This window comes from Gopherus flavomarginatus, chromosome 2 (assembly GCF_025201925.1).
Source record: "Gopherus flavomarginatus isolate rGopFla2 chromosome 2, rGopFla2.mat.asm, whole genome shotgun sequence".
In the NCBI taxonomy this organism is placed as follows: domain Eukaryota; kingdom Metazoa; phylum Chordata; order Testudines; family Testudinidae; genus Gopherus; species Gopherus flavomarginatus.
The window spans coordinates 199,340,961-199,356,766 of record NC_066618.1 but is presented as its reverse complement, the minus strand read 5'-3'; the positions used below and the strand labels follow the sequence as shown (position 1 = coordinate 199,356,766).

At 43.2% G+C, this 15,806-nt stretch overlaps 1 protein-coding gene across 1 annotated transcript; it reads left to right on the top strand.

Annotated features, from left to right (window-relative positions):
• Positions 1–2,193: 2,193 nt before the first annotated feature.
• Positions 2,194–15,061, top strand: LOC127044698 (uncharacterized). The gene is made up of 5 exons (XM_050939768.1): positions 2,194–2,420; positions 6,882–7,040; positions 8,772–8,923; positions 9,637–9,786; positions 14,963–15,061. The coding sequence occupies exons 1-5, from the start codon at positions 2,276–2,278 to the stop codon at positions 15,059–15,061; spliced, it is 705 nt and encodes a 234-aa protein (XP_050795725.1). The 5' UTR covers positions 2,194–2,275.
• The last annotated feature ends 745 nt before the right edge of the window (positions 15,062–15,806 follow it).

Sequence of the window (15,806 nt, the reverse complement as noted above, 5' to 3'; positions counted from 1 at the left end):
GTGTGTCTGTACCCCTCCCCCTGACAGGTGTGTGACCACTCCTCCCGAGACAGGTATGTCTGTACCCCCTCTCGAGACAGGCGTGTGTCTGTACCCCCCTCCTGAGACAGGTGTGTGACCCCCTTCCTGAGACAGGTGTGTCTGTACCCCTCCCCCCAGGACAGACTGTGACCCCCCCTTCCGAGACAAGTGTGTCTGTACCCCTCCCGAGACAAGTGTGTGACCCCCCCCCTCCCAAGACAGGTGTGTCTGTACCCCTCCCCCCAGGACAGGCGTGTGACCCCCCGGACAGGCGTGTGACCCCCCCTCCCGAGACAGGTGTGTCTGTATCCCCCTCCCAGACAGGCGTGTGACCCCCCCCCGAGACAGATGTGTCTGTACCCCTCCGGACAGGCGTGTGACCCCCCCCCTCCTGAGACAGGTGTGTCTGTACCCCTGCCACCGACAGGCGTGTGACCCCCCAGACAGATGTGTCTGTACTTCCGTGTGACAGTATGTCTGTACTCCCCCCATAGGCATGTGACCCCCCCCAGATAGGTGTGTCTGTACCCCTCCCCCCGGACAGGTGTGTGACCATCCCCCTCTGACAGGTGTGTCTGTATCCCTCCCCAGGACAGGTGTGTGTGTGACCCACCTCTGACAGGTGTGTCTATACCCTCCCCCCGACAGGTGTGTCTGCAACCCCTCACTTCCCCCCACCCTGACAGGTGTATGTGTACACCTTCTCCCTGAGACAGCTGTGTGACCCCCCCCTTCCCTTTCCAAGACAGATGTGTCTGCACCCACTTCCCCCTGAGACAGGTGTGTCTGCACTCCATCCTCCTCTTCCTCTCCCACCCAAGACAGATGTGCCTACACTCCCTGTCCCGACAACTGTTTCTGTACCCCCTCCTCCTCCCTTCTCCCCTAAAGCAGGTGTGTCTGTACCCCTCACTCCTCCCCTTCCCTGTCTAAGACAGGTACTGTCTGCACCCCATCACCATCCCCCTCAAGACAGGCAGGTCCTCCCCCATCACCAGAAAAGTCTATCTGCACTCCTCCTTCCGCCTCCCTGGCAGGTGTTTTTACCCCTAAAGGTGCCAAATGGGTCTGCATCCCTTCGTCCACCCCAGTAATGGTTCCAGGTTGCATCACCTCCACCCAGTAATGGTGCCATCCGTGTCTCTAACCCCCACATGGTGTAATGTGTACTTCTGCAACTCCCTGCCTCCAAATAATGGTGCCTGGTTTGGGCAGCTCTCCCTTCTGCCATCATGGTGCTAGGTGTGTCTAAACCCTTTCCGCCCAAAATGCGGTGCTAGATGTATCTGCAACACACGCAACACATGCCGCCGAATGGTGTGGGATGCATCTATAACTCCTTCCCTTAGTGGCTGTATATTGTTTTTCTTTTACAGCGGGAGTGGGCAAACCTTTTGGCCTGAAGGCCACATTGGGGTTCCAACACTGTATGGAGGGCGAGGTAGGGAAGGCTGTGCCTCCCCAAACAGCCTGGCCCCTGCCCCTATCCACCCCCTCCCACTTTCCACCCCCTGACTTCTCCCCTCAGGACCACTAACCCATCCAACCCTACCTGCTTCTTGTCCCCTAACTCCCCCCTCCAGGGACCCCCACCCCTAACTTCCCCCTGGAACCCCACCCCCTATCCAACCCCCTTGCTCCCTGTCCCATGACTGCCCTGACCCCTATTCACACCCCTGCCCCTGACAGGCCCCCGGGACTCCCACACCCATCCAACCCCCTCCCCTCCATTCTCTGACACACACCCCACAGAACCTCTGCCCCATCCAACCACCCCTTGTCCCCTGACTGCCCCCAGGACTCCATTCCCCTTATCCAACCCCCCCGTTCCTTGCCCCCTTACCATGCCACTCAGAGCACGAGAACTGGCAGCCGTGCCACCTGGCTGGAGCCAGCCAGGCTGCTACGCTACCTGGCAGGAGCTTGCAGTCCCACTGCCCAGAGCGCTGGCGGCATGGCAAGCTGAGGCTGCTGGGGAGGGAAGACAGCAGGGCCGGGGCCGGGAACTAGCCTCCCTGGCTGGGAGCTCAAGGGCTGGGCAGGAGGGTCCTGTGGGCTGGATGTGGCCCACGGGCCGCAGTTTGCCCGCCTCTGTTTTACAAACCTTCAAAACAAATATCTTTGTGAATACTTGGTTTGAATATTGTTCTTGCCATTTCACTAATGCAGGAGAGGTACTGAACCTTCAGGAATTTAATAAGACCCAGCCCCGGTCAAGATTTGTTGCCTGTGATCAACTGGACACTGACTGAAAATGCCAACCCAAATGCAGTATTATAACTCCTCTCCTTCAGTGACAGGGATTCTGCATCCCCAGACTGCACAGTGTGCCTTTGAGAACATGAGACCCAGAGACCCCTATCCCAGTCATACTGCACCACGGATACAACCCTCCACGGGTAAGGGTGTGTGATGGAATTGATCGAGTAACTGCTACATGCTCTCATTGCATCTCTTTGGTTTATTCTGTGGCTGAGGAAATACCATTTGCAATTGGTAAAGTCTTAAAGTTGCGTTCTTCCATCAGTGCACATTTGAAACTTCTGAAGTGTACACATACAACAACAAGAAATGCAGATCCCTTCTACTGTAAACATCCTTCTATAATCGAAACATCATAATATATAGGTTAAAAATAAAGTAGAATTACCGCTAACTCTTTCTAATGGACACTGAGTAGAGCGTTCATTTACCACGAATGCATGCTCAAATTGTGATTGTGCAGGTGCAGATGACCAGTTAGATGCATACATGGCCATTTAAGGATGTAAAAATGCTTGATCTGTGTATGTAGTCATGGCGTTTGTGTACAATTGCACACCCCTATGTGCAAATCAGGCCTTATGTGACTTTCCCAAGGGCACACAATATATTAGTGGCAGAGCTGGAAAGGGTACTCAGGAGCAATGTTCCCTGTAAACTGTCTGCATGTGCAGCTGTGCAGTGATCTTGTGTCTACTGGACATGTCACATGTCAGACCTGAGAAATGAGCGGAGTGGGGAAGGCAGAGGTTCCTGGTAGGGGTGGGTGTAGGAGTTCACAGGGGGAAAGGGAGGTGCTCCTGTGCATTTAATGGCCTGGCAAGAAGGGAGGGCTGTGGCCCCAGCTCCGGGGAAAGAGGCCTTGGTCTGTAGAGTAGCTATAGCAGGCACACAGCCGTTGCTACCTGGCTCACCCTTGTTGCTGCTTAAGGGGTTGCGCATCCCTACAACTGCATTGTAGGTCTTTGAACCCCTGTGAGTCTTCCCCACCCAGCCTGGAGAGAGACAATTAATAAATAATACATGGACGTATGAGTTTGATCATCGCTAGTCCTAGCAGTTCTCTCTTATGTCTTGCTGTTTCCTTATTATGAGATTATGCTTTAATTCTTTTGGGAAACTTGCAACTATATAAACCAGTGTTTCTGTTAGGATCTCATCACAAGATCTATTTCTCTGCCACTTGCAAGTTTCTATTGAGATGAATGGTCATTTTATTTTGCCTTAATCTTACTGTATCTAGAATGCTGTCATATAAATCAGTGGTGTGCCCTTGCTTAGAATACTGTGTTCAGTTCTGGCTCAAAAAAGTTATAACCAAAGTAGGAGTTTAGAAATAGGAGATGGAAAATGTCTGGAGGAGTGGCGAGACTTCTGTATGAGGTGACATGAAAAGATTGGATCTGTTTAGTTGAGAGAGGAGAGGAGTCTGAGGAGATATAATAGTGGTGTGCAAAATAAGAGTATACATCCATACAGTGGGTGCTCCTATTTATCTTTTTCAATAATACAAGAACAAGAGGACCTTTAAACTAAAAGATGATACATTAAAAATTTCGTTTTAGTTTGGTCATTATAGTTTCAGTGTGTTGTCGTATAAATACTTTCCTTCTGAGTGCATATATGTAGTTAGATCAGTGTAAGAAGTCTTAAAAAAATAAACCTGTAGGCTTGCCTGAAGACAAAAATGTACTGCCCATTGGAGTTTGTATCCCGCTCATTACAAAGAAAATTTAGAGGGAACGTTGCCCAGGAGTCCTGACTTCCATTCCCCTTCCTTGATGCTCAAACCTTTTTCTTAAAGTAGTCAAGGATGAAAATAACAAGCCTATTTAACAGTAAAAAAAATCAGCAGTTTGAACTAAGTGGGCACTTAGCTCTCCTGCATTGCCGAGGGTAGGGTCAAGCCCAAAATATAATTAAGTTCACTAGGTTTTTAAAGTTGAAATGTACCACAAGGAAGCAATTTGTGGTGAGCATGGCTAGGTGCTGTAGTGATACTGGGAGGTCTGTGGTGTTGTCATTATGTAGAGGAAGGGTGATTGTGCTGCAATGAGACTTTTTCATGAGGAGCGATACAAGGTTTAGGAAACCAGACCTATGAGGAAAGGTTAAAGAAAACTGGGCATGTTTAGTCTTGAGAAAAGAAGACTGTGGGGGGACCTGATAACAGACTTCAAATATGTTAAAGGTTGTTACAAAGAGGACAGTCAGCAGTTGTTCTCCATGTCCATGTCCACGGAAAGTAGGAGAAGTAGTAACCAATTTAATCGGCAGCAAGAGACATTTTTGTTAGATATTAGGAAACATTTTTTAACTGTAACTTTTCTGCCTGTCAGAGCTGGCAGCAGCAAGGGCTGGGTTCAGTATCTCTGGGTTCCTTTTCAACAATACAACACAAAACCAGCTTGAGTCCTCACCCAGTGACCTGGGACAATTATACATCACCCTCTGGGTGCCTCTAAGAGACAATAAATCCTTTCTTGCAGGCACAGAGCCTGAGTGTAGCTGAAAACTTTTAATAAAAGGAGAGAAATAATGTGGCATTGATTTAAGGAAACACTGCAAACAAGGTTTATAAACATAAACCCCGAGCAAAAGACCCACCACCAAGTAAGTTGGGCAGTGTCCTTTTCCCCTGAGATTATTACATCCAGCAACCCAAAAGTCCTTTTAAGGTGCCTGACCCTTCTCTGCACCACACTCACAGTTGCTGTCCTTGGACAGTACAGACCCAGAGTTCAGAGGTGCATCTGCAGAGTTCACCTCCCATCCCGGGTGGATGCAGGGGTGGTGGTAAGGAAGCATCTTACTCACTCTGCTGCTCAGGCACTCACTTGCCGCTCCTCTCTCTGTGGCTCTGCTCTGGCACTCTCTGCCCACTACCCTGCTGGCCACCCACCACGCCTCGCAGCCAGCCACCCTGCTGGCCATGCCAAAATGTCTTCAGGCCCTCCCACTTAACACAGCTCTCAGTGATTTCAGTTCTGAGTGATTTCAGCTGTTAGTGGGGGAGCCTAACCGCTGCTGCACAGACTCTTGCATCAGATACACTGTCCCAGAGCAGGTCTAAAACTTACACCTAGGTTTCAGAGATTTCAGTTCTGCAGGGTATAAGACGACTCTCAATTGAATCTAAGTTAGCTCTTCTATTACACAGTGGAGAGCAGAAGGGTCAAATTGTGCCTAAGACTTTAGGCAATACTCACACCACCAGGTACAAGTACTTATCACCACCCTCTCTCAATTCACTGGGTTTTGGAACCCATGTCCCCTGCCTACCGAGTGCCGTTTAGTTGAGAGTGAGTCCCTCAATCAGGAAATGCCAAGTAGAGTTCTGCTGCCCTCGATTCACACAACAAGGATAACAACCTTTTATTACTCCTGCCCCAATAACAAGGAGACTGGGGATTCCACACCAGCCAAAAGTGATAATTTGGGCAAGCAATCCCATCATACTGAGCCTGGGCAGCGTGGGTGTGCCCATGCAATCAAGATCAGCTCCTGAAGTCCTTTTCCACAGCTCACCACTAGATGTCAGGGGAGAGCTCATTCAGATTCTGCTTAGGTAACTATAAGGGTAGTTAAGTATATTTCAGAAAGTTTGTAGAGATGCACCCCAATCTAGTACAAGATAAGATGGTTTGACAACAATGAATAGGGATTTTTTGTCCAAGATATCAAGAACAAGGAAGGTAACAAACAAATGTCTTGATATACATAAGGTGGTACGTAAGCTGTGTGTCCCCATTGTTTGTCTCAGTCTACAAATGTCAGGGTACCTCACCTCAATCCTTTGTGTAGCTTAGCAGAGACTCCTGCTGCTGACTGAGACACTCCTTGCCACTGGGCACTCATGTGTTAGTTGTACCTGTAACCACAGAGTCAGGGCGCTAAGACTGCGCCTTGAGGGCAGTAAACCGGGTTGAGTGCCTTTGTCACTGCACCACAACTCTGGTAGTTCTTTATGAGTAACAACGGAGTCTGCTGAATTAGCATGATCAGCTAGTCCACGGAATAGAAGCACAGAGAAGCCTGACCAGTATTTCCGAGGCAGTGACTTTCCAGCCTTCAGTACTTAACAACACCTGGGACCTCTGAATCTAAAAACCTGAGCTTCTACTGCCTGTGCTAAAAGCCCTAGGTCTGTTAACATAAAGGCTGTCATGCACTGGTGATTACAAGGGAGGAGAGAGCCACACTGTGTAAGGCTGGGTTACACATGGCCCAGTTTGTGTTGGCCAAGATTGCAGCTAGTATATCAGGGACTGAACTGGGGAACCCTCAAAGCTGAACATGCGAGTCTTGACAGCTTTAGCTGAAGAGCTGGGCCCTGTAGCTGGGGGCTCTGTCAGACTCATATCTTATGTGGATTGGGCACAGAGGGGGACATTTAACCCACACTGATGTGTGCGTTACACACACAATACCCTCCAGTCCTAGCTCATCAAGGCATACCCTCTGTACATACACGTCTTGCTGACGGACTCACCTCTTTCACAAAGCCCACAATGTTTTTTCGATTATAAACTCTTTGTCATCTGTCACTTTTAGAAGTTGTGACACAACATTACTGGTGACTATTTGATTCTGATTAGGATTCCAGTTCCGAGATATTTCACCTCTGCGGGACAAACCTCTTTGGAATGACCCACGCAACAAATCAGTTGCTTGGACTAAGTCTCTCCGGAGATATAGGGTAACCTTGAATCACAGGCCTGTTGAATCTGTGCTGAGCAGAAAAGCACCTTTTGCAGGTAAGAAAATATTTCTGTTTCAGTTGACACAGTAAGAACATGTAGTGATCTGGTGATTCCTTGGCTGGGATAATTTGAATGAGATGTTAAGAATTAAATCTACTGAAAATCTTTGTAAAAGGAGCAGATTTTGACTGTGGGTTTCAATGTGCCTGTTATTAAATCCTGCTGACATCACTATCTGTGACATGTACCTGACTAAGAGAAATGTGTACAGAAGGATTTCAGAAGACGTTGTACCAAATGGCCACATTTCTGAAGCAGTACAGTAGGTCATGGGTTCTCAGACGTTTTAATACTATGCACACTTTCAGTCAGTTGCAATTGCTTTGCCTTCAGTGTGCCCCGGAATCCTGTGTGTCATATTTTCATGGCATTTTTGTGGAGTTGCTATAGAAAATGGTGCAATGATAATGGAGCAAGTCCTTAGAAGACTAGAGGCTTGCAACAGGAGGTGGTTCATGAGCTGTACTTATTTTATTCTACCCAGGTTTTTGTACTGTGCCTATCACTTTAATACCATAGAAGCCTTATGCAAATGATTGGGTCCCACTGTGCGTAGCGATAGGAAGGTGGATCCCTGCCTATAAGCCGAGAACTTCTGAAGTAGATCAAAAATTACTATTCTCTCCGGACTGTAAAGCCAGTTTACCAGTTAATCCTTTTGCATTATTTAGAAATTCCTTTAGCAATGAATTCTCAAACATGGTGTTAGCTAGTTCTGAGCTGTTGTTGCAAAAAGCAGGCTGACTGAGACATGTACATATATTCTCCCCTGATTTTGCTATTACTTTTGATTTCTATGATTTTTGCTTTTTAAAACATTTATCAAACATCTTTAAAGTCTTTATCATGTGTATGGTTAGAGTTCAGTCTTGAGAAGTGCTAAATACATTCAGTTCCATTGGGGAACCAGGCCCTTTGCAGTTTGTATATATTTAGTATATATAGTGGAAATTTTCATTGAGGTTGCTATTGAGCTTTGGCATCCGAAATTAATTAGTTCTATGAATAGGAAGCTTCCTCTTTATCATGAGGAGAAGAATTAATTTCTGAGGAAAAGTGAACATATTCATTCTCATGTTAAAGGTCTGGAAGAATTTTTGTATGCAGTGTTGTTGTAGCATGTCAGTCCCAAGATATTGGAGAGACAAGGCAGGTGAGGTAATATATTTTATTGGACAAACTTCTGTTGGTGAGAGGGACAAACTTTCGAGCCACATGGAATTCTTTAGCTGAGGAGGAGCTGTGTGTGGCTGGAAATCTTGTCTCATCAACAGAAGTTGGTCTAGTAAAAGATATTACTTCACCCACATTGTCTCTGGGTGAACTTTTTCTATTGTCTTCAAATGCTGTACCTACAGAATCCAATTTCTTCTACAAGAAAGAGGATATTATAGCTAGAAAGACAAAATAGGGTGTGAGAATTCCTTATCACTTCAACTACTCTTCAATATTTCTTAATTTCCATTACCTAGCCATTTTCTAGATGCAGTAATAATACCAACAATTGAAAAAAATAGCAGAAGAGAGATTAAGGAAACTCTGGGATTTGTCCTCGTAATCCTTTAAAAAAATCCCATTTACTATCATTATGTAATCCAGATACAAAAAATCATCGAATGTAAAGATGCTGCTATATTATCCTAAACTTGTAACCTGTATAATAACATGAAGACATTGTCTTATATACTTGCTATAAAATGCCTTTTATTTATTCTGTTTTTGTAGCTCGAACCTTAAGTGCTGGCTTGAGTGGTCATAGGTATAGAAATGGTTGTGTTGATGTGTTGCCACAATATAGTTCAATGAATGATCCCCACTTGTTTGACTACTATGCAAGGAAGTTTGGACTGCGGGGGACTACCAGGTGTCTTCCAGTTGTACGTACTGTTTTATTTCAGTTTATTTGTCTATTCCACATTAGTAGGAATATTATGTTTTTATCTAACTCTTCAGCCTGAAGAATTCCAAAGCTCTTAACAGCCATGCGTGTATTTAATATATACAAGTATAACATTCACATCATGCCTTGCTGAAATGCAGCCACTTCTGGGGTGAAATGTTTAATGCAGGCAATAACATTGCACAACTCTGGAAGATGCATAGTAAAATAATGCAGTGTCCAAGCTTTAGGAGGATTTTAAGCAAACTGGAATTTGATCAAAACACAAAATAACATGCTGTTGCAAAAATGTGCTGTGAAATCTTTAATAGTCACAAGTAGTCAGTATGTTGTACATCCCATTTGGACTTTAGCACCATTCTGTTTCTGGTGATTTTGTAAAATAATAATAATAGGGCTATGTCATCCTATTTAACATTAGAATTTGTACTTTCAAAGTAGTGTATCACCTTATTTATTAGACAATTGAGAGAGAGAGTAGGAATTATATTTATGCCAAGGTTTCCAAATGTTTGAAAAAACAGCACAAACCCCACTTGCTTTACTTCCATACAAAAACAAACTCCCCTCTCCCCCACACTCCAAAACAAGAAAAACAACAAGAAAAAAACAAAAACCAAAACCCTGTACAAAAAAACCTATAAGGTTTCTCAGCAATAATTTTTTTTCTTCTGTTTTTAAACTCTTAAGTCTGATCAAATGAAGAGACATCACCAAAGTGCACCCCAATACAGGTACAAAAGTGCTAGTACCGGATCCAGTTCTGCAGTGCACAGCAACGTGTTATACAAAGTCACTGTGAAGACTGGAGATAAGAAAGGTTCAGGAACTGATGCCAGGGTAAGAACATTTTAGGATCTTTTCTCTTTATATTTAGCAATACTGGAAAAATAATCCTCAAACATAAATTTGATTTACATCTGCTATAAAACTTCAGCCATTTAAAAATCAATTACTGGTGCATTTCAAAATACAAATTGTCATTTTCTGTACGTGCTCTTTAATACTAACGTGGTAGTAAGTCATACGTGTTTCTAAAGTGGGTCTTTCAGAAGCCATTAAAACAAGGGTTACTGATACCCACTAATCTGAACCAATATTAGTTCTGTCACTCTGGCTGGGGGACCCATTAATCAATGTTTATCATTTTCAACTGTCTGATTTCTTAAATAACCATAATAACAGTGTAAAGACAAAAGGATTACAGGTTCTGTTTGCTGTGAAGGAGACCAGATATTTGATGAAAGGATCCCAGTTATCCACCTGTAACTTATATAAAATGTCAGAGGGGTAGCCGTGTTAGTCTGGATCTGTAAAAGCAGCAAAGAATCCTGTGACACCTTATAGACTAACAGACTTTTTGGAGCATGAGCTTTCGTGGGTGAATACCCACTTTGTCGGATGCGTGTAGTGGAAATTTCCAGGGCAGGTATATATATGCAGGCAAGCTAGAGATAATGAGGTAGTTCAATCAGGGAGGATGAGGCCCGTTCTAGCAGTTGAGGGTGAAAACAAGGAGGAGAAACTGGTTTTGTAGTTGGCAAGCCATTCACAGTCTTGTTCAGATATTAGAATGGCAATATACAAATACCTGTAGGAGAACACTTCAACCTCCCTGGCCACACTATAGCAGCTCTTAAGGTGGCCATACTGCAGCAAAAAAACTTCAGGACCAGACTTCATCTGCAATTTGACACCATCAGCTCAGGATTAAACAAAGACTGTGAATGGCTAGCCAACTACAAAACTGGTTTCTCCTCCCTTGGTTTTCACACCTCAACTGCTAGAACAGGGCCTCATCTTACCTGACTGAACTACCTCGTTATCTCTAGCTTGCTTCTTGCTTGCATATATATACCTGCCTCTGGAAATTTCCACAACATGCATCTGAGGAAGTGGGTATTCACCCACGAAAGCTCATGCTCCAAACGTCTGTTAGTCTATAAGGTGCCACAGGATTCTTTGCTGCTTTTATATAAAATAAGCCTGAGTAGTTGGGTTCCTAAAGATTCCTTATTACCTCTTTTTAAGCCCAGTATACCAGGCATATACTGCATAAACTCTGCATAAGAAGGCTGAACAAGTTTCCCCTCAGAACTCATCAGATCATTAGCTTTGAGCAACTTTGAGCTCTCTGCTAATTGACAGATGGATTCCTTCATGCTGAGTTTAATGGCTTGCTTCATTGGCGGTTGCAGAGAGCTACTACAGCCTAAATGAGTAGTATGGGCACTTGTATATTGCCTTTCTGTTCAGTGATCTCAAAACAGCTTTACAACATAAATGAACTTAGCCTTACAACACACCTGTGAGGGTAGTTATTGATAAGGCTACAAAGGTCATCCGGTGACCTCCATTACTTCAGCCTGGAGCCGTGGCGCAACAAAACCTCGCAGCTCCCAGCTGTGGGTGGTGGGAGACCCTGGAACTCTGACACCTAACCTGCGGTGGGGGCCCCGGAGCTCCTAGCTGCGGTGAAGTTGTCCCACTGCAGGTGGTGTGGGGACCTGCAGATCCCATTTTGTCAAAGATATTTTTAGAAAAGTCACGGACAGGTCACAGCTTCCGTGAATTTTTCTTTAATTAATTAATCTTAGCCTTAGTTATTAATATATCCAGTTTATACTTTTTTTGGGGGGGTGGAGAAGGGATGGCTGGGGGCAGAGAGAGCTTAAGGACTTGATTTTTTTTCCCCCAGTGGCACTGAGCACCCACAAATCCACTAAAGATCAATGGGAGTTGATCGGTCCCTATCCCTTATGAAAATCAGGCCACTTATATGGGTGTCTAAATATTGATTTGGGAACCTAACTTTTAGACCAACATTTTTAAAATTAGTGCTTAGACTTCCTGGGGTCACACAGGAAGTCTTTGATGGATTATGACTAGATCTTGGGCCCTGTGTCTTAAAGAGAAAACTGCCTCTCTCTCCTGCACAGTAATTTTAAGAGTGGGATTTATTAGGCTATGTTTTGTTTACTGTGGAAAATTACATTGAATTTAAAATCCTTTAACGGGATGAGAGAAAAGAGTGTCTGTGTTCACTCTCTGGATCACACAGGCATGAACTGAGATCATACTAGCAGTCCTTGGCTAAAAGAATGTGTCTGCTTCTCACTGACCCACCTGAGAATCCTGCTATAGTTTTAAAAGATTAAAAATTAAATCAGGGGCCCTAATTTGGAAAAGTACACCAGCATGTTACTTGTATATTGAACATGAAACATGCATATGGAGGCATGTGTAAGTTGCACATGCGTTTGCACTTACAATATCAATTGGATCTCAGCGACTGTTTGGGTGCACTAAAGGTAAAATTCCCCAAAGTGCCCAAATCTGACTTCCAAAAGAAACTTGGGTACTTAGGCTTGGCCTACCCTAGAAATTTAGGTCAGCATAGCTACATCACTTGAGGGTGTGAAAAAATCCATACTCCTGAGCCATGTATTTAAGTTAACTTAAGTCCCTGTGTAAATAATGCTAAGTGAATGGAAGTGAGACCTTCTTTCATCAACCTAGCTACTGCCTCTCAGGGAGGTAAATTACCTATGCAACAGGAGGGGTTCCATTAGTGTTCTTCTGTCACCTTGGTAGTGTCTATGTTGAAGTGCTACAGTGGCACAGCTGTTACAGTTTCAAATGTAGACAAACCTTAGTACCCAAAGTCCTATTAAAAATTAATGGGACTTGGGCTGTTTTGAAAATTTTACCCTATTAGTCAATTTGCATGCATGGTGGTAGTAATTATATCTGCAAAGTAAGCACACATTTTTAACGTGCGATTGTGTGTGCACATTTTGAAATCCAGGTCTTAATCTGTTGCACATTTATCACTACTCATATGTGTTTACTAATATAAATTGTATATTTACTCTTATAACTCCTTTAATCTTAATGAATGTGTCATAGGGATCTTTAACGTTTTTCTCACTACTATCTTTCCTGTTATTTTTCCTCTCTCCCTGCCTCAGAATGATATTTTTAGACTTCAGAATAGAAGTCTTCGATATTCTTGGCACTCTTATGCATTTAAATTATATAATTGACTGGATGATTGTGATTACACCAGGGTAACACAGTCAATAAAGTTTCTGATATATTTTTCCTGAAGCAGAAAAAAGACACGTGTGTGAGGACTGAAAGCAGAAATTAGTTTAATCTTAGGCTATAATCCTGCAAACACTTAACCACTGGTTTAACTCTGGTCATGTGAGGATTCACATTGGCTGTAGTGGCAACTACTTCTGTGGCCAGAGTTAAGTGGATTCGCTCATACTGCTGGTTACGCAATCAGACCCTTAGTAGAATGTCTCTTGTTTTCTAGCTGAATAATTGTTGATTTGGAGACTAAGAGGCAATGGCTGATTTTAACAGTTTTTTAAAAAAGATACAATGATCATGCAACAATAAAAAATTCCTAGCGCTTTGCAGTTACATGACACCTTCCACTTGGGCCTTTCAAAGAGCTTTACAGACCTAAACTAGTGAAGCCACAACACCCTGTGAGTGAGAGGTGTATTATTGTCTCAATTTTACAAATGGGTAAACTGAGACATAGATGTGCAGGGACTTGCCCAAGGTCAGTCGATAAGTTAGTGGCAGACTGGGAAGTAGCAATGAGTTGTGACTTTGACCAAGTCTACACTAGAAAATTAGGTTGGCATGACTGTGTTGCTTAGGGATGTGAAAAATCACCACCAGTCAGCGACGCAGTTGAACTGACCTTACCCCTGGTGTAGACTGTGCTAGGTTGACAGGAGAATTTTCCTGTCAATATAGCTACTGTCTCTCAGGAAGATGGAGTATCTACGCTGATAGGAGAAGCCCTCCTGTTGTTGGTGTAGGTAGTGTCTTCACTGAAGTGCTATATTGGCATAGCTGCATGCTGCTGCAGAGTTTTAAGTGTAGACCTGCCCTAAGTTTCCTGCATTAAATTGTACTGTTGTTATTTATTAAAAAGCTACCTTAAAATTAGATTTAATAGCAACATTTTACCATATTTTTAGCTTTCAGTTAATTAGAATGTGGGAGACAATTTTAACCAAACAGTTGACTTAACAGTATTTAACATGCTGGTACAAAGTTTCTGACAGCAATGTTCTTGCTAGGATATGGGTACCAGTCCTTTTGGTGGTTTTATAGTAGGAACAGCTGTGACTATTATAATCTGAAGCTTCCATTCTTCCCTTTTCTTTTCACCTGCTTTTCAGTTATTCATAACTTTCTCAGACAAATTCATTCTAGACTGGAATTTTCCATGGTTGGCTTTGGGTCAAATACAGTTTTTTTCTTGAAAGTTCAGCAACATGTTCTTAAAGGAATCAATTAAAAATATATGTTCTGATGTGCTCAGAAAGCCTGGACAATGGCTGCCTATTTTCATAGCTACAGAAATAAGGTCTAGTTGACATGTAACATAAGAGTAAACACAAAGGGACTGACTGATCCAAATAGGCAGCTTTGTGTGGGGAAGTGGATGATTTCATGATACAAGTTGAAATGTTATGACTTGGGAGGAGGGGATAGCTCAGTGTTTGAGCATTAGCCTGCTAAACCTAGAGTTGTAAGTTCAATCCTTGAGGGGGCCATTTAGGGAAGTGGGGTAAAATCTGTGTGGGGAGTGGTCTGTGTTTGAGGGGTGGACTAGATGACCTCCAGAGGCCCCTTCTTACCTTGATATTCTATGACTTAATTGCCTTTATAATATGTACAAACGTTTATATTCTGCTCCATTAGAAGTCAGTGGCTAAACTATTGACTACAGACAGTGTTAGAATGCATTTATTTGAGATTTAGGGCCAGATTCTAGTCTCACATACACTAATGTAAATCCATAACAATCACAATCAAATCTATAGTTACACTGCTGTGAAACCAGTACAAGTGAGATGCAAATCAGGGTCTTACAAAAGTAAATCATTTACTTGCTTACCATATCTTCTTAGACAATGAAATCTTAAATGTTTTTAAGGTAGCTGAGTTATTAATGCAGGGATATTTATTGTATATTTCTTAGGTATTTCTTAAGATGAAGGGCTCTAAAGGAAAACTTAGCAAGACACGTTTATATACGAAAACTGGATCTAATGTATCTCAACAAACAGCTGTGTTTTAAAGTCTCCAAAGGGTCAATTAATACCTTTAAAATTCATGGTCCAGAAATTGGAGAAATCCAAAACATCACCCTTGAGGTAAACCGTTTTTTGTGACTTGAAATTAGTGTAATTTGCTAAGAGGGGGAAATATATATGATTTTATAGATCTGAATGGGTCACTTGTTTACAGTATTGTAAACTGAGGCTCATATAATTGACTGAAAGTGAAGTGCAATCACCAGCTCGATAGACCAGAGGTGAGTTGAAGGAAGAATAAGTTTGTGACTCCCAGCTTCTACCCATGCTGTGCAAAAGCATGATAAAGATGATAAAGCTGTCTGAGAGTGCGATAATATTAACTTTGGAGGCTATAGATTTAAGAAGAAGTCATGCATGGGAACAGCAATCAATCTTCCCAATTAGCTGACAAATATAGCAGTGAGAGAAACCCTGTGATAGAGACAAATTGCGAAATTCTGACCCATATCTCAATTTTAAGAAGTTCTTCCCCTTCAGCAAGAGAAGGAATATAAAACCAAAAAACCTTTCAGGGATTTTTTGGGTCAACCAGTAGGAGCTAGTTAGGACTTTGAGAATTGAATTCAGATCTGCACCCCCCAATATTTTGAGGTGTTCATTCTGGTTGTGTTTTGGATTAAGGCTAGAAATAATTCAACAATTATTATTTTTTCTTTGACAGCTTGAATCGACAACATGGGGTTGAGGCTGGGAGAAAGGTTTGAGAGGGAGAATACTAAAAAAGGA

Excerpts from the sequence above, each read along its gene's own strand:
- LOC127044698 (XM_050939768.1), top strand. The coding sequence starts at position 2,276 with ATGCCAACCCAAATGCAGTATTATAACTCCTCTCCTTCAGTGACAGGG. Across the intron at positions 2,421-6,881 it reads ACGGATACAACCCTCCACGG|GATTCCAGTTCCGAGATATT; the intron begins GTAAGGGTGTGT and ends GATTCTGATTAG. Across the intron at positions 9,787-14,962 it reads GTTCAGGAACTGATGCCAGG|GTATTTCTTAAGATGAAGGG; the intron begins GTAAGAACATTT and ends TATATTTCTTAG.